At 40.7% G+C, this 26958-nt stretch overlaps 1 protein-coding gene across 2 annotated transcripts; it reads left to right on the plus strand.

The window, feature by feature from the left end:
- The first annotated feature begins 313 nt into the window (after positions 1–313).
- Positions 314–23577, plus strand: EFCAB2 (EF-hand calcium binding domain 2). Of its 2 annotated transcripts, none has more exons than XM_052673423.1 (7): positions 314–411; positions 12801–12885; positions 15794–15866; positions 20636–20715; positions 22341–22383; positions 22478–22544; positions 23328–23577. In XM_052673423.1, the coding sequence occupies exons 1-7, from the start codon at positions 387–389 to the stop codon at positions 23456–23458; spliced, it is 504 nt and encodes a 167-aa protein (XP_052529383.1). In that variant the 5' UTR covers positions 314–386; the 3' UTR covers positions 23459–23577. The 2 variants fall into 2 exon arrangements, with proteins under 2 accessions (XP_052529383.1, XP_052529394.1); XM_052673434.1 differs by lacking the exon at positions 314–411 and adding an exon at positions 7395–7790.
- Positions 23578–26958: the final 3381 nt, after the last annotated feature.

Raw genomic sequence — 26958 nt, forward strand, 5'->3', positions numbered from 1 at the left:
CGTGTTTCATTTAATATCACTGAGAATATTTTAGCTGCTTCAAAGCGACGAGATTTAGGATAACATGTTCTTTCACTTTCTAAAGCTGAGATGGAGAAATCTCTGCAATTGCTGGGAAGACTGTTTATTAAAAAAAAAAAAAAAAAAAAGAACATTGTGAAACGGCAGATTTCGGGGACTCGTCCAAGTCTCTCTGCCAGGACGGCGGTGCTCGTGCCTGCCGCTGCCACATGCGCCAGGTGTGACTTCAGAGGTGCGTTCTGTGGCTTTAGCACGGCGCTGGGGGCACGGGGAAGCCGCGGTGGCGGCGGAACGGGCGGAGGGAGGGGAGCGCCCGCCGGGCCGCTGTGCCCCGCGTCGCCACGGCGACGGCTCGGGGCCCGGCCATGGCGGAGGAGGGGAGCCGTGAGGGTAAGGCCGGCAGGTCCTCCCTGCGGGGCCACGCGCCCGAGGCGGATGGGGCCTCCCCTGCGGCGTGCTGCTGCCTGCGAGACTCAGCGGGCCTGGGCGCGGGGAGCGAGGGGCCCAGAGTTGGGTGACGGCGTGGGGCGGTGCCAGCCCTCCGCCAAGGAAAAGTGATCCGTGCCGCTGGGGGCACCGGGGCTTATTTTTAGAGGCGGGCATGATGTGCTTCGGGAAGAGCTGCCAGAAAGTGTGATTTAAAGGCGAAAGGTAATTCCTGCCGCACTGGTGTCCGAGTGTCGTTTCCAGATGGTTGCACTTTGTGTGCAGCTCGCCACAGTGTCACTTCTGAATGCCATCTTTTGTGTAAATAAACACATGGACGTGGTAGTGCCTCGGAGGTTGTGAACACCGTAAGAGAAATAGTGTAAAGAATAGATTATTTCGTATTAATGAGTAAAAGTGGGATTTTCTGTGGAAAAGTATAAATAGCTGTTGTGGGTAACGCTGAGTGAGGAGTTTGATTTTGGTAGTATTGTAAGAGTCGTTTGGATGCATTGCATACAATCAGAGGTAGGACCAATGGCACAGCAGTGAGCTCTGCTCTGACCATCTGTTTTTCATTTCTGTTTAGTCTTCAAAAGATGTGTTCCTTCATCATTCCATTTTTGCCACAGAAACAGGCACTGTGCTGGCAGAGGAAGCTGGAGATTGAAGGATAGGGGTTTGGAAATCTGAACCTTTGGAGAATCACAGAATCACAGAATTGTAGGGTTGGAAGGGACCTCCAGAGATCATCGAGTCCAACCCCCCTGCCAAAGCAGGTTCCCTACAGCAGGTCACAGAGGTAGGCGTCCAGGCAGGTCTTGAACATCTCCAGAGAAGGAGACTCCACCACCTCCCTGGGCAGCCTGTTCCAGTGCTCCGTCACCTCACTGCAAAGAAGTTCTTGCACACATTTGAGAAGAGGTAGTCTGGTATATTGGGAAGCTCTGGCTCCATATATATTTTGGGCAGCCACTCTTATGGTATTGAGCTTTTGCACCAATTTGTTAATCCGTTGGCAGAAACTATTGGAGAAGGAAGCTTTGGTAGTAGTGATGAATTTTGTTGGTTTTTTGATTGCTTGATTAATAGCTTCTAATGCATTTTTTTAGTTCTAATTAATTTAAAACAAGTGGAAGCACTGTATTCCCAAAGACACACCCTTTTGTTGATTATTTTTTAACTACTTTGGGTATTTTATCATCCTGTAAAGAACTGTTCCCAGGAGACCACCGCATGTTATCTTCTAGGGGAAAACTGTGCTGTCAAGAATTCCATTCTTGGCCCTTCCTGTCAGATTGCAGGAAGGTGGCAAGCTGGGCTTTGGTTTCCTGTCTGTAGAAAGAAGACAACGACTTGTGTCTCATGGATAGTGCAAAGACAAGGCATCTAGCTTCCCTTTGGTCACTCATGAGAACTGTATGCTCTTACTGAGTTGCTTATTGCCTCATAGAGTGTTTCATCACTGAGGCAAACTAATAGTGTCTCACTGAAGTGCAAAAGCATCCCATAAGAGAAGGTGGCTTATCTCCATGTTGGAGTTGCTCTTAGACCTCCTGCAGATAGCTGTTTGGGAGTTAATTAGAATTCCTGAATCCTGGATTCCTGCAGCAATTATGCTTTTGACAAGCATTCTACATAAACACAAACTGCACCTTTTACTTTATTGTGTCTCAAACAGAAGAAAAGCGTAAGTTGCACTGTCAAATAATTAGTCTTTAGGGTATTCCCCTTGGTTCTTGGTAGTACTGTAGTTCCACCTGCTTTTGTGGTAAAAGTTTCCCTTAGGTCCTATTATTTTCGAGTTTGTCTTCTTCAAAGTTAAAATGCTTACTTTACTGTTTAGCAGATATACTGGATGTACACAAGAAAAAACAGTGCAAGGCCAAGGCCTGCAGCCTCTTTTGCATGACACTGCTAACTTTTTACCCTCTAGCTTACATAATTGTGAATAAAATCTTGCATGTGTGTGTGTTAATATCATGCCCACAGTATATGGAGCTGTACGTTTTATGCATGAATTTATATTCATAGATTTGTGCTTTCAATGTTGTTTAATGTTTTTTTTTTCTTTATGCCCATCTCATTACATTAGACTGCTATATCTTTCTCTTTTGCATGTTCGTCCGTATCTTTCTTTCCATTATTCTGTTTCTCTTCCCTTTTTTGCTACTTAGTTCAATCTGTCCTCCAGTTTGTTCTCAGGTACTTTCTTTATAATTTGACAGAACATGTCAGATTTTCTAAGTTTTCATATCTCTGATCTCAATGCTGATGTTATTAGAACCTGAAAGTAAAGTGTCAGACCAGTAGTGCCTGAAGTAAAACTAAATGGAAGACAAGACATATTTTTCTCCAGCTGGGATTTAAGAAATTACATGGAAGTACATAAAAGAGAGAACATTCAGTGTGGCTTTATCATTATGGTAATGCTGTGTATGTGATCAGTGTGAGAGTTTTACACACACCATATTCTTTGTGCTAGTTAGCACAAAGCATATTAGCATATTTAAAATGCAATTAATAAGTCAAGAATTTGAATCCAAAAGGAAGTAGATTAAATATTCTGAGCTCTTGTTGCACACCCGTATGGAACTGAACAACTGATTCTGGGTAACAGAGGTCTTCCAGAAACATACCAGATTCTGATGTGAAGACTTAAGGACATGGACAATAGCCTTTCTCTGATGATGATTTTCTCTGGTAAATAGTAGTGGTTCTGGGGTTCAATTTACTGCTGAGTATGTAATTAGTCCTCACAGATCCTTTTCCCAACTTGTGAGAAACTCACGCTGAGGTTGTTAGTGAAGATGGGAAAGAGTTTTTACCTCTGTTTTATAGCCTTATGTAAATGTAGTGCCAATGTGTTGAGCCGTACACACACCTGCTCTTTAGCTGCCCTGCTTTGCTACCTGGCGTGCTGGTGAAAGTAGAGATGCACTGCAGTTCACTTCTGTTAAGAAGAGGCTGCACACCCCATTTAACTGTTACCTTCTGTGAAAAAGTGGAGTTGCCACTGCTTCATTTGCCCCTCTGAATCTTCCTACATCTGTGAGTGGGATCTAAACGTTCTTCACATCGCCTTGGTCTGCTTTGAGTCTGTATTCATTACAGAGATTAAAAGTGCTCTGTTGCTGTTCTCTGTATTTTTGTCGAGTTGTGAGTCCAACATTAGCGAGCCTGGTGGCTGCCATGAGTGCTGTAGGCATTTGTAACCATTAATTGTGCTCACAGCTCACTTAACAGGCAGGAGAGTTTCAAACCTAATGCAGCAAAGTGCTTAAGCTGTGTATGGCTTTGGAGAATCCCATTGAAGGTGATAATATGATGCATATGATGTTAAGTGCACGAGTCCATTTAAATATTTTGCTGTACTAAGGATTTTAAATTGGTTTTGGGGGGTTTTCAGGGGTTAAGCATCTGCATGCAAAGTACAAAAGCTGTAGACTAAACACTTGTGATAAACCTTCAGGCTAACATATTTCATCGGGTGAGTTATCTCTAATTGTAAAAGAAGCAGTGTTTCTTTTGAGGAAAAAAATACAACATTAGCATACGTTGTTAAAACAAATAGCTTTCATAGGGCTCAAGCAAGGACTATTTCAGCTGTAGAAGAAAACCTGAATATATGAGATCCCTTAAAAAATCAGTGTGTAGTCTTACCACCTGAGGATTTAGAGATAAATACTACTTCCTCTTGTTGACATCGCTGTGAGAAATTGTTTGAGGAGGAAAGTTGATATCTTTTATTAGGTCGTAATGCGGTTTAGCATGCGCCTTGACATCACTTTGAGTTATGTTTTAATATTTGTACTTGAGACTGAGACAAAGAATAAATTGTGCCCATCTTTTATAGATCAGCACAGGCTGTAGACATCTGATCCTCTTGGCTATAGTCCTGCACTAGAAGTTATCTCAAATGCATGTAGAAGAGGTAGTTGCAGATTGGCAGATTTCTTGTTTCCATGGCACATAAAGTAGCAGAAGTTATTCAGTGTGGCTGTAATTCTGACTGACTTACCGAGCACAAAATTAACTGGTTTGCAGAAAGGGTTTAAACTTTTTTTTGTCTTTTAAACAATGCTAACCAGCAGATACGCAGCACTGACAGGGAGCTGGAGAACACCCACAAATTCTCTCTAGCAGCAGTTAACATGTTATTAAGAATTTCCATTACTCTGCATACTAATTATTCTGAGATCTGAGGATTTATTTCTTTATTTTCAAGCAACCTTAATTTGTGTGAGCAGATACTGCTTTGTTGCTATTTATGGTGGGATTTGGCAGGGTGAGGGTAAGGGGCAGTAGCTGTGGCTACCGTGTGAGCCTGCAGGGACCTGCTGCAGTGTGAAAGGCAGGGGTTTCCCAAAACCAAACCTGGCCAGCAAGGGTTTTGAGGGTGCACTGTGTGTTGGTCCCATGGGATGTTTTTATAAATGACCTTTAACTGTGAATGTCAATCTTTAAAATTAAATACAGATTTCAGCTCTTTGGAAATAGGAAATATTTCCTGCCCGATGTTACATAGGTGTGGATGCTATGCAGAAGTCCTGCAGATGTGAGATTGGATAGAATTTCCTCTAGTTCAGCCTGCTGCTGCATACAGCCATCGCTTTCAAAAACTTATCAGATTTGAAGTTTTTTGAAGAAGTTCCATCTTCAATATGGTAAGGATTTTTGTGCTGCTGGTTTAACTTGGCAAGAGGTTCTGGACCTGGACCTTGTTTACTGGTGGTTAGGTTACAATGAGACGTGAGTTGTGAAATTTCTCCATGAACAGCATGTGTTCTTTTTTCTGCCTCAAATGGTTATAGAAATGTCTTATCCCATATTGACAATAAATGTAAATGTCTTAAATTTGTCAGCTAAAATACTGTTCAAATTCCAATGCAAACAAAAAGATAGTTGGATCCTTATGCAAACAAAAAGATAGTTGGAGGTTCATATGCATTCATAATGTGTAAAGAAATGGGTTTAGCCCTACATGCGATGCTTTCAAGACAGCTCCTTGAGAAGCATGTAGCTGCAACTAATCTCTTGCTGTTTTATTTCTCTTTGAAGCTGCTTTGGTCGGTCCAAGTTCTCGGGTCAGAGCAGTGCAGATAGGATGGCAACCAGTACAGAGATTGTATTTTTGTAAGCCCATTTAAAACCCTTTCAGGCAACTTGTGATATGTTATATAGTGGCAGTTTGTATTAGAAGTCATACTGAAAAGCTCTCCTTCTCCCACAGTATTCTAGACAATTATATGTCTTTCAAATGAAGGAAGTTTAACTGCTGTATTCTAGCCACTGCTAGAGTTAAACTTCACACTACTTTATGTTTCTAATAAATAACTTCTAAGAGCTTTAATATCCACTTTATGCTGATCTCTGATTAATGACTTCATCACCCAGTGGCAGTTTACTGAGCATAGCACATTTATGAGACGCTCTGTGCTGACACAGGTTCAGGCAGGTGAACGTGTGTGCTGTTGGTGACAGGTCAGTGTGCCCTACCAGGGCCATCATCCCCAGTGCTCAGCAGCACGACCCGTGTCTCAGGGTGCACCACAGCACACTGCCTTTTGGGCAGCTTGGGGGAGTGCGTAAGGCTGGGAGTGCTGGAGTTGTCCCTTGTGGCTATGTAAAGTCCAGGAGGAATGGAGGCTCTGCCTTCAGAGGGCACACATTACAACAGCACAGGCTGCTTTCTGGCCCTGTGGCAGACTGTGTTGATTCTTACCTTTCAGCAGCAGCTGAAGGTATAGCACAACTCCCAGCGTTGCCAGAAGAGCTATATATCCTTGCAGGGCAGTTTGCCACTCGTGATGAAAGAGAATATAAGTACAGGCTAGACATAACTCTTTCATTAGCTCCCAGGTGTAACTGGGATGAAAGATATGGAACAAATTGCAGCAGTGGAGATTAGAGTTTTTGCCAGCTCTGAGCTGCAGTAGGAGTACTGCCTGGTACAGCTGCCAGAGTTGGGAATTTAGGGATGCACAGGACACCGCTAATGGAGATTTATGCTGAGCTTATCTCTGCCTGATGAAAAGGGAGACCGCACGAAGCTGGTATTGACTTCAAAGAAAGTATAGCAATTATTTTTTGCAGGCTAACAAACCTCAAGTGCTGTCATTTTTTTCAGTTCTGTCTAGGAAGGATAACGTTAAGACTTTCCTCAAGAGAAGTAGAAGATAGTAATTGTATATTACCTGTGAATCACGTATATAGGAGGCAGTCCACATCTATGCAAAGGTCTTTTTTGCTCTCTTTCAATGTCAGCAAGCTATCTCCACATATTCTGCTCAGCAGACAATGAAGATTTTCATATTAAAAGAGAAACATTTGTCCCAGTCGTTATGCAGGTCACTGTGGCAAAGTGTGTCATTTCATTGCCCTCATTGCCGCTTGTATACAGTGACAGGTATTTGGCAACTCGTCTGCAGACACCAGATAGCAGAGGGAATGTTTTACTCCTAGAGCTAGACCTGTGCAAATGGTTAGGATGAGCAGTATTACTCAGAGCTTGCATTTTTGGCTCACAGAGCACTTGCCTTCATGAAGACAAACTCAACTACCACTTGAGTAGCTGCAGAATAGATGATGAGCCTGGCTGGCTGAAAAACCAGATCAGAACTGAGACCTGTTAGGTTTAATTTGTATATGTGTTTCTCCTTGAAAATTCTTATTGGTGCTGTTTCCAAAATAATAATGTGCAGCTGTTGTGAACATCCAGCTGAGGTTTGGGAGCAGAAGGTAGCAAACAAGGCCGACTGCTGGAGGAGACAGGTGAGGCCAAATTCTGGGAACTATAGCTGAATATTTCATGCTATGTTCTGATAGCCATTCTAAAAATGCCACAGCTGCTCCTGACATAAACCACTTGACAGCTTATCCAATGAAAATGCGTGTCATTATGATCCAGGACTTAGAAACCTTTTGTGTGATGTAAGGTCACTGTAAGTGTCTCACTTCAGAGTTTGGCAAACTGTCTTGCTCAACCCTTCTCTTCAAGAAATGCAGGAAGACAAAGTAGTGATGGGGTGATATAGTTTTAACACATGACAGAATATGAGGAAGAAAATGAAAGTGTTTTTTTTGTAAAGGCTGCAACAACAAATACGCAAAGTGTGTGTATGGGAACTGCTGAATCATGGCCTGAACCTCTGATGGATCACCTGAGGCGAGCCATGAGTCAGCCAGAGGAGCACAGCTGAAGGCAATTCACCTGTGCTGCCAGAAGGGGTGGAGCCTGGCTGCACCTCTCCTAGACCCATTGAAGAGCTGACTGCCAGCAGGGAAGGATCTCTTCTGGAGATCTGCTCCACTGGGCTTTAGTAAGCAAGCTCAGGATATGGGTAAGTGTCCTGTCTTTTCTGCTTTGGTGTAATAACTATATAGCCAAGATAACTATATAGCCAAGCTGTCTGGTATACCTTGTAACTATAACATCTGTACATTCATTGATTGTACAGTGTGCAAGAGCTGACTTGTGTGAAAGCTGGAGAAACCAGCTTTTTTTAAGGTCGTGGCAGGTGCTGTTGTGTTTTGAAAGATGCTCAGGCATTTCTGGTGTATGTAATGAGGACTCCAGATTTTTTGAAACTCTAAGAGATTACTGCTACTTTCTGTCTAGAGGTTTGGACATATGTGGGATATACCCATCATGTGTTTCTTTTTGTTCCCAATGCTGTGCTTTATTCAGAAGACAAGGGAGTAAGCTCTGTGTTACTGCTCACAGCCCTAAACTCCTTAAATCGGGGTCAATGATGGGTTAAGATAGAAGGAGTAAGGTGCTTATGGAGGCCAGGTCAGAGCATTAGCTCTCACTATTGACCATTTCAGAGTCCAGAGGGCTTAGTGCTAAGATGATAAAAATCTGTGAGCTGTAGCTCTAGGGAAAGGAGCCAGGCAGAGTGCTACTCTACACACCTGACTGCAGCATCCCAGCAGCCAGTGAGATAGCAGGAGATGACAGAGGCAGCCAGGGCTTTGGTGAGGTGGAGCTGTGCACAGCCTGCAGAGCAGCAGTCTCACAGCAATAGGACTGGACCTTGGAGAGGACTGGGGGCTGAGTGTTCACTTGCCTGTGCACTTTCCTGCTGTTCAGAGGTAGTGGTCCTGCTGCACAGTATATCCTGACTGGTCAAAGCAGAGAACCTGCCTCCTGTGCTGTATATGGGGGGATCCAGCTTGCATGATTATTTCTGAAGAGAAGAACTGCTGCCTAATAACACCAGTGTGGCAGAGGCTGACAGCCTCCACTGGGCCATTTTCCTAGCGGGTGTAAAAGGAAGGCTGTAGTATAGGTTACAAATTAGTCACTAGAAAATGCCTGAATCTCTAGCAGTTTTAACCTGGATTAGTTGATCTTGTGGTTTTCTTCTTTTCTGGACATACTGCTCGTTACAGAACACTTTTATCAGCAGGAGGATCCAGTGCAGTAGCAAGTCCTGGCTCCAGTCTGCACGCCTGTATTTCTATGGCACACACTTGTTGCTCTTGGCTGGATTCTGCTATGGGTTGCTATCACGGTTCTCCCTAGATGAGGAATGCCTTCTTTCTTCCAGAGTCTGTCTTGCGTTAAATTGCTTTGGCTGGGAATGTGATATGCTGTACTTCCCAACATGTGGCCCTGTCATACAAACCAGCCTCTGCATCTCCTTTTCTCCTCTATAGATGCCGTCACAAATTTGTTTTGTAAAGTGAAAGTGGAGAGGGTTGTTCCCACAGAATCCTACAACAAAAATATATATATAGGTGTATAAAAACTAATCACTCATCAAACTTCAGCAGGTGCTTCAGATTTGAGAAAATTGAACTCCATCTGAATATAACTAGGTGATACTCCATGATCATTTCCCAGGACTATCGGCTTCTCTGCTGATGCTTATGAAGATTGGTGCTTAAATATATATGGATATCTATGTAGATATGACATAGGTGCACAGATTGCATACAGTAAAAGCATCAGGGCGTATTTTTGGTGCATTTCCTGAGTTACATGAAGTGTTTTTTGTGTGGATTGATATATGCCTGTATTCACCACTCAGACTAACTGCCTACCGGGGAGCGGCGTTTTCTCTGGTGTACCACAGAACTTTGGCATCATTCCTCTGTATGTCCCAGAGCTAGCTTGTCATCAGCAATCAGCTGCTGCTCAGGAGCTGCTTTGAACAGCAGGAAGGAAAGATTTTCTTGCCTATAGTGAAGGGGAGAAACGAATCACCTTCTTAGTGCGAAATGAGTCTAATCGTGAAGGGCTGCATCTCAGTGGGACGTAATTTTTACTTCTTTGTGAATGCTTGAAAGTGACTTCTACAGAAACCAGTTAAACTCCTTTCTTCGTCTAAGAGAAAGGCTAAAACTCAGTTTGCCTACAGATTATTTGATGATAACATCTAGAACAGAGAGCGTTATGCCTTTTCTAACTCTGCAGACCGTAGCTTGGACCCCTAATAGGGCTATGTACCAGTGTCTGCAAAGACTTCAGTTCAATCATTTCATATTTCACAAGCTTACAGCTTAATCATATTGTTCTTTCCTTTTCTGATATCTGCTATATTTGTATTTTGCATGCTATTGGGTGTTCAGAGTGGAGAAGAAAATATTTCTCTTGTCCAATTATTTCTAGAACTTAAGATAAAATTAATGCTTCAGCATACTGAGTTGACTGTACTTTACTCTTCCTCTGGAATTGAGGTCACTAGACAAAATCTAATGCATGCATTTTCTTCTATAGAGCAGAAGGGTTTTGCCAATAAGTCAGATTTTCTGTGTTCCTTTCCGTTAGTAATTTCTTTAAAATAGAATAAGTTAAATACTGTAAGGCTGTCATCTTTGGAGTGGGGAGAGCTTTCTGCATTGCTTTTAAGTCAGTCAGGTTCCTGAACAAACTTCACAAGGGCAATCCAAACATTCGTGGTGAAATAATTTAAGGAGTGATATACTTTGCTTTAGAGTTAGGAAAGAGAAATAGTAGTATGACAACACCTTGCTATCACATCACCAAGAATGAATCTTAGGAAACTAGACTGGCTTTCCCTTCTTGCTCTGAAAACAAAATATCTTAATAAAAGTGACGTGCTTAGTTCAGAGTCTGAGATTTCACCGGTGCTTAGTATTACAACTGCTCTTTAGTATCTTTAGGTAGTGATTCAGTAAACAGTTGCTTAAAAGCCTGATTAGATCTTGTAAGAGCTAATTGACAACCTCCTGTGAGCTGCAATTGTGAAGCTGCTTTTTCTTGCCACACATTTGAGGAAGTAAATGTTATAAATGTCTTTTAATTAGAACTACAGCCATGTATAGAGAGATTTATATATATAATTTTTGTGCTCTAATTTCACTAATAATTCTGTTGTGATATACTTTTGTAGAGTTCAAATGAAAGAATGGCTGCAAACATCAAAGACCAGTTGTTTTTGCCTTTTAGTTCATTTCTTTCATTCATTTGCCTTGCACACCTACCTAGTAAATTGGGAATTGCTGTTGAGGGGAACGTGGTACAGGCTTCACATCTTTGTGAACAGCATCGCTCTCCTGTTCCATTGGAGAACTTTTACTGCTTCTAGACACATTTATAGGATTTTAATTCCATATTAAAGCTGTTGATTGTCAGAGGAGTAAGAACTTCATTAATTATTTCTGCTTGTTGGCCAAACCCTTTTCTAGAGCATGCAGTTCAGATCTTAAGCAGAACCTTCACACTTTTCTTGGTACCTTGTTCATCTCCAGCTGGCTCAGATGTTCCCAATAGCCCAACCACCTCATCTCTCTTGTTTGCTTGGCATTGCGTGGTGAGAGAGGTACTGCTTGTGGTTGTGGGGATGATGGGGAGAGCTGGAATTTGTAAAGGTTAGTTGTAGGGGTCTTACAGAAAAATGTTGGAGTGGTCTTAGCAGGGTGGTTATAAATCCTATAGCTTGGATCCATAAGCAGGGGGAGGAGGTTTGTTGAAGTTGAATGGAGATGGCAGGGGGCATCTCATTCTGAATATTTCAGCCTATGGGACCAAAGTGACTTCCTATCTTTTTGGTTGAAATAATGGCAGGTAGGATAGATATTAAATGATACTAGAGTAGCCAGGGCTTCTAAGTGTAGTCACTGATAGGATTCAGTACTTTCTGCTGGTGAGCCATGATAAGTGGATGGAGAGATCTACAAAAGAGCTGTTGATAAGAACCTGTTCAACTGAAAATAGAACAAGATGTAAATGACTCCAGATCTGGCTATCACTGGATAGAAGCTGTATCTCTTGTCCTTTTGAACTGACCCATTCAGAGGCAGCCCATGTGAGAAAAGATTCACCGGAGGTCGCCAGAGACCTCAGGGTTTCAGTACACCTGCTTTTAACCATAATACGGTACTACAAAGAGAGGATTAAGTAATTAATGAGATGCCTACATGCATGTAGGAATATAAAATGGACTGTATTTATTGAAGTATACCTGGACTAATGTTTATAAAGACTGTTTCAGGTGTGTTGAGCAGTAACATCAAATAATAAAATGAAGTCCATGGATGTGTCCATCAATAAAACCTTAATCTTAGTCTTTACATAGCTTTAAAAGAGTTTCAGGGTATCATATTGTGTAAATGAGTTAATCAGACTGCCTTGGAACTAAATATCTTCTGGTAAGCAGCAAATACCGCTCTCTAGCATTTTAAGTGGCTGTTTAAGGTTGTATTCTTTTGATGCTGCTTTTTTCTGCATATAATTTCTCTTCCGTGAAAGGACTTTTTGAACTAACAGAGCAATTGGCCCCAGGGAAGAAAAGGAAGCTCATATAGTTAAATGAATGGTAGCATCTCACAAATTGTATTAATTGGAAATAGCTTTTTTTAAAATGCTCATTGCTTAAAAGTCTAGCAGAATCACATCTATTTAATTGCTTCTGTTCCATACAAAGACTGAAGCTGCGGTCTGTGAGGAAGAAATGTCACAGCTGGGACAGGTGTGCTGCTTATGGGCTGTCTTCAGATGAGCATCATGTGCTGGTGAACAGTCTGGATTACCTGAAGAGGAAATAATTGTTCTGAAGGAACCAGAAGACTTAAGGCTGATTCCCTGCCAGTCTTACTTAACTAGCAGTGTCTAGAGCTGTATCTAGTTCCTGCTAGAACTGGGAAAAGTAGAAAAGGGTAGTACAGTGAAGGAAACTGATACTGAATACAATTTTCAGTTAATGCTTCTAAAGGACGGCTTTCAAGACGTTTATTCTCATACCTCATGTGATAGAGAAATAAATGCAAAAAAACCCAAAACAACTGACAAGAATTTGAATGAGTTTATCGGCATTAAAAAGAAAGTGGAATGTTATCCCTGTGTTGTGTGTTTTTTGTTTTTTTTTTTTTTTTTTTTGCAGATGGTGTGGTAGCTGAAATTGAGAGAAAGATTACAGAAGCTTTTGAGGCATTTGATCACGAAGGAAGTGAAACTGTGGATGTCAGGTTTGTAAATATCTTCACATAGAGATATTACAGGCTGTAGTACAGAGATAAGTGACTCTCCCAACTTGCATCTGCCTTACCAGAAAATGTAATTTAAACAGTCCTTTTGACACTGATCAGACAAGTATTTCTTTGTTGCTTTAATAAACATTTTGCACTGTTCAGTGGTTGGAAGCTGAGACTCCCTTGAGAAAGGGATGCAAGACTGGTGGGGCCAAGGAGCAAGACGAGGGTGAATCCAGTTAGGAAGTCTAAGGCTAGCAGTTACTGCTAGCAAATCTCTGCTCTAATAGCTCATTTGGCTCTATGTCCTGGGTACTGAATGGATACCTTCACTTTCAAAATAATGTCAGCACATCAAGGAGTGTCCCTGCCGGTCTCTGCCATGATTACATGCTCTCAGTAGGTCATCGCTACTTCAGTGCAGTGCATGCATCCCTCCTTCTCTGGGGTACTGCGACATGTGGCTATTGCTCTCGTGAGGAAGTGTTTTAGGAAGCTCACTTGTAGGTGTATTATATAACCATACAATAACAGTATGCAACAATGAACATAAGGATGAACACAGTTGTACTAAGAGTCCATGTAGTCAAGTATCTTCATCTGAGCTAGTAGTTAGTTGGGGAAGGAATAAGGAATTGAGCAAATACACAGTATTTCTTCTGTATTGTATATGTGTCACATGGATTTGAGTGACTCCTGATGTTGTACTTTATGTTAGATAGTGAATCATTGTTCTCTATTTATCTTCTGAACACCGTTGATGATTTCATAGTTCTCTGTCAAATCCCTCCTCCATCACTGAAGTTCGATGCTGGAGAGTCTAGATGTGTTTAATTTTTAATGAGGAACTGTTCCATTACTCTAATCATTCATTTTTGTGATGCTTCTTAAAGGGCTGTCTCTTTTTTTGGCATGACCAGAACTGGGGGACTGGGATGGCCAAGAGAGTCAGGAACTGTACCTGCTAAGGCCTGTGGGAATAGAGACAAAATATACATTTCAGGGAGTAAAAAGGTCATGGACTGTTAGACTCATCAAGGCATAACAGGATACACAATACATAGCTAATGGATGTCAAATTTAAAAGTTCTCAATGTTAATAGTGATATATTTGAAGTTTGAATATTTGACAATGCTACTTCAATTTCATTTTAACATAAATATTCATAACATCTAACAACATTACTTTTGTCATAAAAAATTAAACACGCTTATGTCTCCTTGAATTTTTACAAGCTGTTGTCATTGAAGATTACCAAAGGAATTCTGCATATTTCAAACTACTGTTTTCACAAGAATTTCACCAGATCTTTTAATTATAATTCAATTAGTTAAACTCTACAAAGGAGGTGCAGAGCTGATGAAATTTTTTTTGTCACTAGACAGGATGTGTGAGGAACTCACATGTGAAATGACTTTTCAGTTTTAGTTGGTAGGGGAATTTCAGGACAAGTCTCCACATTTGGTTCAATTCTGTTCCATCCTCCCTCAAGTTTTTTTTTTTTAAAGATTATTTCCTTAAACCTATTGGTTTATCTCCATCCTCAAGGAGGTGCTCATTGCTGGAGCTGCCCTGGTGTCCTGTCAGCTGCCTGCTCCTGGCTGGATTGGTGGCACCAAGGAACGCCCGACCCTCACTGTACCATGTCATACGTGTTTATTTGTTTGTAATTTACATCTGCAATCTTGTCTGCATAGATGTAAAGTTTCTACGCTCTGCAGTGGATATAGAGCTTGAGAAAAATGTTACAACAATTAAATGATTCAAATACAATTTTCTTTTTAATGTTTTCATTCAGCCAGTAAGTTATAACATGTGAGAAGGGACATTCAAAGTCTATGTAACACTGTAAATGTACTATTTCACAATTAATTTTAATCAGAGAACAGTTATGACAATGAAAAACAATTTACTACCTTGTTTATTGCCTTATGTTTTTATTGCAGGGCTGTGTCACAGTAGTGTGACTATTCATGTCTGATTATCTTATATCAGAAGGTGGCAGCACAGCACAATTCTTAGCCTTGATTGTAGAAGTATGAGTGTTATTTCCTGAGATATTAGATATATGTGAAGAATATGCAAAGCGACACTGGCTTGACAGAATAACACAAGCGCTGGGTAACTCCTAATGCAAATACAAGAATTAGTAAGTAATTAAGCTTAAGGAGGATAGTGTTTCATTTCTGCTTAGAATATATCCTATGTCAGTGGCATCTGTGATTTTGCAAATGTTGCCATTGAGAGTATGACATCTAAGATGAAAACCATGACACAAAATTGTCATTGTGTCTGATCTACAAAACCTATATGAACATAAGCTAATTTGAACTGTATTTTTGTATGTTGGGAACTACACAGTGGAAACTGAAGCTGCTGAACTAAATGACAGTCAGGAGGAAACTAGAATTATCTATCTGTGCAGCAGGAACACAACAGGAACACAAGGTCACCTCACTTTTGTAATTGTTGTCTTCTGAAGTTAGAATTTGTATCTTTATAGCATTTAATTAAACCTATGTTTTTGTGACCTTTCATCTCAATAGACTTCAAAGTGTTTTATTAACTATGCAAATGTAGGCTTTATTGCAGTTGAGCCTAATAATTACAGGAGATCAATTGAAAATTATCTTGCACACAGTAATGAACACAAGAGTAATAAGGAATTTTTGGGGAAACTGACAGGTATAATTATACCCTTCCAAAAGCTGCAAGATATGCAACATCTGTAAAAGTAGGCATTGCTTTCTGAGACATTATCTTAAAAGTTGTATAGGTGTGCTTATGCGTGCAGGTACTCATACATGCATGCTCCTGTATGCACGTTCTGAACTGATAGCTGTATTTGCCACAGCCACTCTTGTTTTGCAGAATCACTGACACAGATGTTTTACTTTCTTTCAGAGAGATTGGTTCAATTGTCAGGTCACTTGGTTGTTTCCCGACTGAGGCAGAGCTACATGAACTGCTTGCAAAGGTAAAGGGTTTACATATTTTCTTTTATCTTGTCTTGAACTTGCACAAGTTTAACCCTTCTGCCTTGCTGTATGGAGAGCTGAGTTCTTTTCCACAGGTGAAAAGAGAAATTGCCATCTGTCATGGAAGTGAACTAGGCAGTCTCTCAGGTTGCTGTGAAACAAACCTTTATGCTGTTGAGAGAACAACACTGGTGGCTTAAATTGGGGATTTTGACTGTCATTTACTACAGAAGGCCACTGTGACACTGAGCCATGGTGGAGGGCTGTCTGTAGAAAATGGAGGGATAGAATGTTTTTGGCTGTTGAAAAAGATTGCCTTAAACTGCAATTAGATTGGATATCCAAACCCTAACTATCTACCTGCTCTGGACATGCCATAGACAAATTCTGGATGACTAAATAATAAAAATTATTCTTGAACAGGTATTAAAATTATACATAAAAATCCAAAAATATGCAGAGAAAAGACACGGCAGTTTGTCTCCAACAGATTCTGTTACCACTGCATCTTATAGCCAGCCTGCTCAATTTTCAGTCCTTCTGAGGCCTATCCCAGTCTTGAGATTTCTCAGTTAGGTAGTCTTTTCTTTCTTGATTATTTAAGTCTGCAAGTCAGAATTCAAACATAAAGACTCTCAGAACTTAGAGGTCCTCCTGATGATGTGGAGAGATAAGGAACTTCTACTGTCTTTCTCTACAGTTTTTCACCCGTGCTGCAATTTTTATCTCCTCAACATATGCTTTCTATATGTAATGGAAAGGCTGGAGTCATGGTGCCACGGCAGGGTGGGGTTAATGCATGGGGCATAATAGTGGGAAAAAGAATTTGCATAGTTTTTGAAAAGTAGTATACCTTAAGGAATGGACATTTCTGGAGCTGAGAAGTGGGAGAGGAATCTTTTCTTTTTTTTTTTTCCATGTATACACTAGTGTCATGGTTTAGCCCATCAGGAAGCTAAGCACCACACAACTGTCCAGTGGGATGTGGGAGAGAATAATAAAAAAGTAGAACTTGTGGGTTGAGATTAAAAACTAATACAGAAAAAGAAGGGAAAAATAATAATGATGATGATGATAATAACTATCAATATTTACAAAGCAAGTAATGCACGGTCAGTTGCTCATCGCTAACCAACTGATGCCCAGCCAGTCCCCAGCTAGACTCTGCTCCTCTGGCCAACATCCCCACTTTTATTGTTCAACGTGATATCATATGATATGGAATATCCCTTTGGCCAGTTTAGGTCTGCTGTCCTGATTCTGCCCCTTCACAGCTCCTTGTACACCCAAAGCCCCATCACTGAAGAAGCTGCAACATACTTGGCTATGTGCAGTACTGCTCAGCAGCAAGTGCAACATTGGTGTGTTATCAACTTTCTTTTTCTCCTAAAGACAAAACCTCGCATCAAATTCACTCTAGCCCGGGTAAAACCAGGACGGTCAGGTTGCTGAGAGTGTCTCTCTTTTCTTTGTATGATTATGTGCCTGTCTCTCATCAGTACTTGCTCCATCTCTTGTAGATCAGAATTTAACTAAAGAAACCTTGTGCAAAGTCTTAGGTCTAGCAGTGCTAACTGCTTCAGATAATGAAGTGCAAGTAACAATTGGAGGGGAAAGATCTTTTAATGTGATGCTGCATTCTGTCTGCTGTCATTCTCTACTGTCAGTAGTAGATTATTCTAGCTTCCACTGACAAATAAGATAAAATGGAAAGATTATGATGCTTAGTAAAGATATTTTTACTGTCCAACAGATTTTTGATTACAGTAACTGGGCAATATAATTGACTCAGGTTTACAGATTTAAGAAGGAGATGCTTTGACATAGAATTACAGAATCTTAGCTTTAGAGCTGAAGGGAACCTTTGATGATCATCTAGTCCAACTCCTCTGCAGTGAACATCTCCCCTCCAGTCCAGAGGAACCTGGACAGTTTAAGTCCTGCCTCTTCCTACCACCTTTTTTCCCCCCTCTGTTTTTAGCATAATTGAAAATTTGAGATAAGTAATGTAACAAAGTACAGTGTAATGCAGCTATGAGATGGGAAGTTCTGTGATTCTGTGATTGCATCTCAAGAATTGTAGGTGTTGGAAGGGACCTCCAGAAATCAAGTCCAACCCCCCTGCCAAAGCAGGTCTTGACCTATACCAGGTCACACAGGTAGACATCCAGGAAGGTCTTGAACATCTCCAGAGAAGGAGACTCCACCACCTCCCTGGGCAGCCTGTTCCAGTGCTCCGTCACCTCACTGTAAAGAAGTTCCTGTGCACATTTGTGACATATGATATATGCAATTTGTTTGTTTGTATGAGTAGGGAATTAAAGTTTTCAAGTGTTCATAAATGAAACCCTGACATAGGTTCAGTCTGCCTTGTAGAAGAAGACTGCCTTGTATTATGCTAATCACTAATATTAAGTTATCTAAATTTATATAAGGTACAATTACCATTGACTATGGTAATACCACTTAATCTATATAAAGTAAAAATTTTCTCTGGCGGTCAGTTGCTCATCAAACTATTTCTCCAGTATTTTTGCCTTTTTAAAGCTGCGGATTATTTCTGTTTTTCACTACCTCTCTGCAACTCCTGAAAGGAGGCTGTATTGAGATGGGTGTCAGCCTCTTCTCCCAGGTAACAGCAATAGGAGGAGAGCGATTGGCCTCATGCTGTGTCAGAGGAGGTTCAGGTTGGATATTAAGAATAATTTTTTTCCTCAGAAAGTCTGATGAGGTATTGGAACAATTTGCCCAGGGAGGTGGTGGAGATATGAAACGGAATGAATGCTACAGTACATCTGTTATAGGAGCTGTGGATGTACCCAAAGAAGGGAACAGAGCAACATCCATGGAGCTTGAACAAGTACTGTTATTTTAACAGCCACTGGGGGGGGGGGGGAGGGGAAGTAAATCTAGGTACTTATAGACTTGGGTAAAATTCATACATTCAGTTTACTTTCACATCTATTTAATATTAGAAATAGGATTAATTTTAGCAGTTTAAGACTTTGCTAGGCCTGTACAGCCACTGGAATGGCAGCTATTCTAGAAGGTCAGAGGGAGTTGAGGTTTCTTACTACCTCAAAGGGCTAGGTCTGTTGTCAGGAAGTTCTTGATAAACTGCATTCTGGATGCAAAGTACAAACAGCACACCAAAAAGAGAGTCAAATCTGGATGACATTTGTCATAAATTATATATAGCTATTATATTTCATTTTTGATCTGTGGACTTTTGAACTAATACAAGTTGAAGCACAAATGTTCCCTAAAACATTCCATGTACAGATAGCTCTCAAAGTTGTGATGCAGTTCCACATTTAAGCAACTTAATGATGTAGACAACACCCTACTCTCTGACCCAGCTCCCAGGAGGAAGGTTTATAGCGTTAGATCTCCTTGGCTCAGTTAGACATTTCAGATCAGTTCCTGTTTGAGTCTTCTTTCAACCTGAGCTGTGTCTGTAAAGAGCCTGGTAGGGTGTGACTGTGAGACTACAATTTAAGCATCCAGTTTCAACACAGAAGCAAACTGGCTCCATTAAGAGCTCTGTTTGGAGATAAAACTTCGAACTTTTAGGGAGAAGATGCATTCAAGTTGTAGGGAGCAGTCTTTTACCATGTAATGCCATCAGAATGCTACTAGAAGTCCATGATGCTTTGGGACTAATCTGTTAATTTATTTGAGAGGCAAAGGGAAGCTTTTCTTCTAGGTGACTGTGAGACACCCTCTCTTTCCCCCACCCTACCCCCCCCCCCCCCCTCAGGATGTGACTCAGCAGGACCTCTCCAGCTCTATGATTGATGTGTGGCACATGCTTTAGGGGTGTAGACAAAGCACATAAGGTATATAAGCTAGGGTTCACGTGTAGTAAATGCCATTTTGCTGTCCATCATATTGGTGTATACGTGCAGTTATTTGGTCCTGACCTGATTAGGGTTAGTAGCATAGGAGGCAATGCAACAATGCAGTAATTTATGGACTGACTTATGACTGTTTCAGACTGCCCTGACTCCATCTGTCTGATTCTCTGGACCTTTTCTTTGTGACTCTCTGGCTACAGAACTTATGGAGGCAATAAATTCCATCCTTGAGATGTACTAGGCAGGGTCTGTGTCCAAATCAGCACATTAAATGTGCCAGAAATATCCTTGGGAACTGAAGCCAGCTGGCACAGAGCAGCCCATGTTTATGATAGTAAATGTTTTATGCTAGGTGGCTGTACTAAATGGCTGCTGGGGAGAAGTGCCCACAGACCCAATGCCCAAACTGGACCTGGTAGCTGTTGGGCAAAAGTTTTTGATGGCATAGGCCAAAACCACTCTGGGGAATGTGGTGACAGTGTGCTGTGATGGATGATCATGTTGCACATCCTGGGGATGCTCCAGGTCATACCTGCCTTCACTAATATAATTGTGGTCTGAATTTTAAAACCACTGCTGAGTTATTGTGGGAGATCAGTTAGGTGTCCAGTTCTGCTGCGTAAATGGCTTCGAAGCACAAGAGGGCAATATTGAGTTGTTGAAAGTTTCTGAAGTAGCAGGCATATGTTTTGTCTGGGAGATTATTTCTTCCTTGAATTCTATTTGAGCAGAAGTATTTCAGGCATATGTTATGGTGCCATGTGACATTAACTTCACACATAAACTTTATATAAACACTCAAAAGTCTAAATCTGTAATTATTGCAGGGCTCACCTGACCTCAGTTTTCTAATTGTTCTATTAGTTTGCTAATGATTCATATAACCTATCATGCTTGAGTCTTATTTTTAGGTAGAAGAAGAACCACCAACTGGATATGTTCATCTAGAAAAATTTCTTCCAGTGATGACAAAAGTATTACTGGACAGAAGGTAATGTAAACTGGGTCTTTAGTTTACTCCATGGTTGATTCTGAATGAATTTATCTGCAGTAATTTTATTTAACTCGAAGGAATACAGATTTTTTTTTTTTTTTTAAATTAGGTTAGGTAGTGAGACTTTTAGTTCATAATGATATGGTCTACATAAAATTGTGTTATTATTTGTGCCAATAGTCCATCAGCTTATAATAATGAATTGTGGTAACATCTAGCTATTGTATTTTTAACGTGAATCAGAGTGAATCAGAATTTGCTATTTCAACTCTGAAAATATTTTATATACAAATAAGGTCACAGCCATTACTTTATCTGAGTTACAGTTGCTTGAGAAGCATGGTCTGTGAAAGTGTATTTTTAATAAGTTGTATAAATCAGCTTCACGTTCATGTCTCAAAGTGCCAGGTATTGTTGAATATACACAACCAGCACTCTGCTGATCTAAAATATTTGCTGATCTACAAGTCTGGAAAAAGAGTGCTGTTCATTATTGAAAGGCACATACAAATCTTTGGATGTACACAGGAACTTGTGCTATTTTGATATTTTGCACAAAAAGTAGTCTTAACTATAGGGAGTTTATCTTTTTAAAGGCAGTAACCAGGGGTTTAGTCTTGCCCAAAACTCAGAAGCTATTTTGTACATGGAGCTCTTTTGGTGTTCTCTACATGAAATAGCTATGGGATTTCCCTCAAATGTCTCACAGCATCCTGCAGTATGGGGCACTCCCTGAGGCTGTGTTGAGTCCCTGTGCCTGGACAGGGACCAGTCAATGATGTTTGGTTCCAGCACGCTGGCACGAGTGCATTGCCTTCCCAGTCTTCTGCACTTCTGCACCTTTGCCTTCTCTGGCCTTCATGGCCTGTTTCTGGGTTAACACTGATGTTCAACACTTCACAAAGCGATGCCTTGCTGCCCCAGGCTCTCTCCTCCTCCTCCTCCACCCCATCGACACAAACACACACACAAGAACACACATTTTTCCAGGCTAGCTCAGGCTTGTCGAGACTCACGTTTATCTTCTAATGCCGTGTCTATAGTTCACTTTATCCAAGGGCACTTGAGATCTGAATCATAAAGAACAATTTGGTTTTTAGATAGTAAAAGAGTGAAGTGAGTCTGGATGAAACAACCAAGCATTTTAAAATGAAAGCTGTGAAATCAGGTGCACTGTCAGCACACACATACACCCAGTGCTGTGCTCTGTGGAACTGTTGCCTGTTGTCAGCTCAATAGGCTGTCAAAGTCCCACTAGGTGATCTGTTGCTTAGCTACCAGCCTACCTGGACAAAACTTTGTTTTCTTGGTTTGGCAATTTTCTGTTCCCTGCATTTGCTATGTGGAGTGATTCAGCAACTATTGATTCCTAGTAACTCACTCAGCCTGCTCAGACATGCAAAAGCAACTCATTTGGCTTCTTAGCACAAAGAGAATGAAACAGGAATACAATGAAAGACATGGAGTGAAGATATGGAAAGTTCCATAAAGTCAAACTGGACTTAAATGTTTAATAGACAAACTAGGAAATAGGTTTTTCCTTTCTACTACTCATATTTTATTATTTCAGAATGGTACAGCAGCCTTACAAACTTAACTCTTTTCTGATTCAATGGTTTCAGCTACAGGCCTATTCCAGAAGATGTTCTTCTACATGCGTTTGAGGTCTGTAACTAAATATTCAGGTACCTAATTGCTGGGGAAAAAGTAGCTGATGTAGCATGATGAAAACACAACAGTTTATCCCTTTTATTTAAAGGCTTTAGATGAGAATAAAAGTGGATACGTTACTAAAGAGGATCTGGTGAAACATATGACTGAAGAAGGTAATATGATTTTTATAATATCACTGTTTATGTAAATAAACATATGTGTATATGGCACCTTGCAGTCCTAATTCTTGAAGCCGAAACTTGCAGGAGTAGGTACACCATCTTCAGGCAATCCTGTTGCCTTCATGAGTGTGTGTATAGAGTGGAACATTTCCCTGGTGAATAATGCAGGGAATGAACATGTATCTGCCTTTTTGCAGATATTATAAGATCTTATAGAGTCTTGATATCTTGATATAGTCTTGTGAATATTTTGTGATTCCGTGCACATTTTTGTGCTTCCTAAGGATGTGACTTCTTTTATTCCTCCCTCTAAAACCTCAGTTTAGATTTTGAAACGTTTCAGGCAATTTCAGTACTCAGTCATTCCTGCATTATCTTGATCTTATTCTAGTGCCCTTTGCAAACAAAGATTCAAAGACCAGATTTAAGTTGCATATCATGTAATTTTCAGTATCCCTTGAAGAGCCTGCTTTTCTTGCATGGCTGATTCATGCCTGCCTGCCTCAAGTACAAAATGACAAGCATGTCTTGTGCAAGACTGGGTGTTTTGGAGCTTGTGAATTAAATGTGAATCAAAAGATCCAAGCCCTCTGTCTTTTTTAAAACTAGCTGGCTTGGCTTGCAGGACTTCTGCATTTGCAAAAGTGAAGGAATTGGATTCTTTTTTCTGCACATAAACACGGAAAAAATATCCTTGCAGGAGAGAAATGGTAATTTGTAAGCCCTGAGAAGAATAATTACCAAGACAAAGTGTTACTTTCCTTTCTTTTTCAGGTGAACCGTTTACTGAGGAAGAAATGGAAGAGATGCTCTCCAGTGCTCTAGATCCAGAAACAAATGCAGTTCATTACAGAGACTACATTCCAATGATGATAGTAGATGAAACTGATCATCTTCCACAGTAGACTCTGAGGTGCCTTTTGGTAACAGCAATGTAGCTTAGCAGTTGGTTGAAATTCCAAGTATAACAAAACACAGTGTGTGACCTTGTGCTTATAATTAAATTCAAATCTGTGTAGTTATATTTCCTTGGAGTCTGTCTATATATTCAAATCTATTCACACTTGGAAAAGGAGTTCTTGACAGAAATAGCATGTAAGATCTGGAAAAGAAATTACGGAATTTGGTTTGAAAAATAACAGGAAAAATAATGGAGTCCAGAAATGACTTTGCAATTGCCGCTGCAAAAGTGATGGAAAAGTGAGACTGGGAAAACAGATGATAAGTAGGTGAGTATTTTAATACAACTTGAATAGTGAGGGCATGCTACTGTGATAAAGCTTTTGTATTTAAATGCAATTCCTGTTTGTGTTTAACAAATGAGGCATTGATTGCTACATTTGAAATAATATTACAGGTGAATTAAATTTTTTGCAGTTTGTAGGTCTTACCAAATGCACTTGCATTTTGTTCACCATAGGCAATTAAACTGGACCAGTTAGTCCCACTGTGTGTTACTTATCCACTGGCATACAGTGCTTTGCTTCTATTTTAAACATGTAGTTAACCCTCAAACCATCACTAGAACACTTTCAAACAAACTAATACTTGAGAACATTTCTGTTACTATATGCAACAAACAGACCTGTTTCACAATCAGTTTGAAAATCAGGAGCTTGAATTGTTAAAAATTTAGGAACATAGGACTGGAATTTAATTTTCATAAATGGATAAAGAATCATCATTTGAAAGATGTTAGTGTAGAATACTTTTTCTCCAGTGCTTTTCCTGGAAGATGGCTGCAGACCTCACTTCTCTTCTTTAGCATTTTCTTGATTGTTACTGTACTGTTGTCCTTTAACGTGGCTTTCACTTCTTTCCCCTTGAGTTCCTTCTGTGTACTTTGTGTTCTAACAACTGATGAGCATTTGCTGCAGAAGTTCTTAGCTTGTTGGAGATCTGTGGTCTGGTCCCCTAGGGCAGCATCTTGCGCTTTGTGCTCCACACCTTCTGCCCCATTTCTGTTCTTCTAATTTGTCATGTTTATCACTCCTGCATATATTCTGTATCCCAATTCTGTGTCATCAGACTTCATCAGCTGATAAAAGCTGGGGGAAACTGACACAGACAAACATCTTCTCCCCTTTATACTCTTCTTGTGGCAGAGCTGAGAACAAGGCAATGGAGTCTTCATTTTTTTATCTTTTGTTCTATCCTTGTGAGCTAGAAACTCAGGGTTCTCAGACATGAGCAAGAGAGCTGCTATGCTTCATAAGGAAGAGATTAGCTTAATTCAGTGTGGTGATGGCAGTCGGAAAGAGAATCTTTAAATTCTCTTTGTATTTCTGTATCCTGAGTTGTATTCCACTGACCTCTTCTTAAACAGTATGACAGCAGAGTGTTAATACAAGTAAACATTTGCCTAGATCTTAGCTTTATTTCCGTAGTGGGAATCACTATGGCACTATGCAATACACTCTTGTTAATACATTTACTATGTATTTCATTTCTTTCTTAGTAAGAATGAAAAACAAAGGTAATCACAGGATTATAATGTATGAAGATTTTTGAAGATAAAAGAGCAGCAAAGATCCATTAAAAAAAATTAGTCTTTGTTAATCTCCCTTTGGAAGCTGCAGTTATTTTCCCTGGGTGAATCCTTCTTCCATTTGATACATGTTGTTTTGTACTAGATCTCTAACACAGCTGGCATGAATACAAGTTTCATTCATATTCTGCAGTCTGGGAGACACTGTCAGCCTCATCTTAGATGTCAGCAGAAAGATGCTCATTTCAGGATTTCAGGAAATGAAATGCTGCAGGGAGCACAATTTGTGTCTGGTGGTGCTACCCCAGAGGCCACCTCAACTACAGCTGCATCAAATCAGAATGCCCATGTGCAACACAGTTACAATTCCTAGCAAAGACAGGATCCTAACATACTTCCTTTGATGATATATATGTAACTTTTATCATACAATCTCAAATGCAAAGGAAGTGGATATTCCTCTGGTCTTTTTGAAGGGTATTACTCCTCCAAAAATATAATGCGTAAGTACAGCAAATAGAAGCAAATTGCAGTCTTGACTTTGAGCATAAGCAACCAAATTCAATAACCTGCAGTTTCTAAACTGTAGATGAAGAAAGGGTCAAAAAACAGTCTCAATCTCTGTAAGGTCCTAAGAGCAGAGCACTTCCTGTCAGCTGGGATCACCTAGCCTGATTGACTTGTAAAGGAGCTGCCCCATGGGTTCCCTGGAGAGTAGCCAATTAGTATTAATTCTTCCATTGCACTTGTATTCAATGCTGTCCCAGCCCATGCTGTGCCCAGCTGCTCCCCATAGTAATGCTGGGCTGCCTGAAAGTCCCAGGTTGAACTCTCTGTGCATCCTGGGGATGAGCAGGTTCCTGTACCCTGGGGACTGCTGGTCAGAGAGAGGCTTAGGGAACCATTTTGCTCTCACTAAATGAACAATTTGTTTTTAAATTTTAAATTCAGGGAGAGAAATTCCTCCTCATCTTTGAGGTAGACAAACGTAACTTCATGCTGCTGAGTGGTTGTGAGCTGTCTCTTGCTACACATCTGCCTGTTTGTGCTGGCTGTTTTCCCTCTTCCCTCAAGATCAGGAACCAGGATAGAGGAGTGAATTGTGCCAGGAAGCCTCTAGGGAGAAACCAGCCTAGCAGCTGGACTAGATCCACAGAAGGAAGTAGTAGAGCCAAAGCTTTGCAGCAACTGAGGAAGTCAGAGGCTTTTTGACCTAATTGTGGGAGAGAGGGGGAACTCTTTGGATATGGAAAAGAGCAAAAAAAGAAGTAGAGAAGAGCAAAAAGAAATCAAAGAAGCAAATGCTGGAAACAATCTACAAATGCAACTGAATCAGCAGGCTGTTTACACCACTGCTACAAGTTACAAACTGGACAGGACCTTGCTTGTTCAAAACAAGAAGTAGGTTCAGCTGTGTCAGAGCAGATCTTGCATATAGGGAGACCTTCTCCCTAGTCTTACTGATAGAGGAACTCTTCTAGAAGTTGAACTGATAGTTTGGAGTCCAGCTGCTTGTATTCCGGGTAGTATAATGTTTCTCATGTTTCCATCATCAGCTTCATAGCTGTTTGTTTGCAGCTTTTTTTCTGCTCGCAGCAGAGGGCTTCAACATTTTCTTGCTGTAATATATACCAGGATGGTATTTGGAGTTAGGGACTGAGAGATGCAGCAAATAGCTGTTGTGGAAGGGGAAGCATGTTTTCGGACATCTGGGTCTGGTAGGGGAGAAGATGAGAGCAAGGGACAGAGAAAGCTTTTTTACTCTGAGCACACACAGGTAGTGGAACAGGCTGCCCAGGGAGGTTACGTAGTCTCTATCTGTGGATGTTTTTAAGATTGAAAAGTACAAAGCCCTGAGCACCCCAGTCTGATTGCAGAGCTGACCCTGCGTTGAACAGGGGTTGGATAAGGGACCTC

Source organism: Tympanuchus pallidicinctus, unplaced genomic scaffold (assembly GCF_026119805.1).
Source record: "Tympanuchus pallidicinctus isolate F22 unplaced genomic scaffold, pur_lepc_1.0 scaffold1, whole genome shotgun sequence".
Lineage (NCBI taxonomy): Eukaryota > Metazoa > Chordata > Aves > Galliformes > Phasianidae > Tympanuchus > Tympanuchus pallidicinctus.

What these genes read in the sequence shown, in the direction of transcription:
- EFCAB2 (XM_052673423.1), top strand. Translation starts at nt 387, where the DNA reads ATGGCGGAGGAGGGGAGCCGTGAGG. An exon ending in AGTGAAACTGTGGATGTCAG is followed by an intron (nt 12,886 to 15,793) that starts GTTTGTAAATAT and finishes ACTTTCTTTCAG; the next exon opens with AGAGATTGGTTCAATTGTCA. An exon ending in TTCTTCTACATGCGTTTGAG is followed by an intron (nt 22,384 to 22,477) that starts GTCTGTAACTAA and finishes TTTTATTTAAAG; the next exon opens with GCTTTAGATGAGAATAAAAG.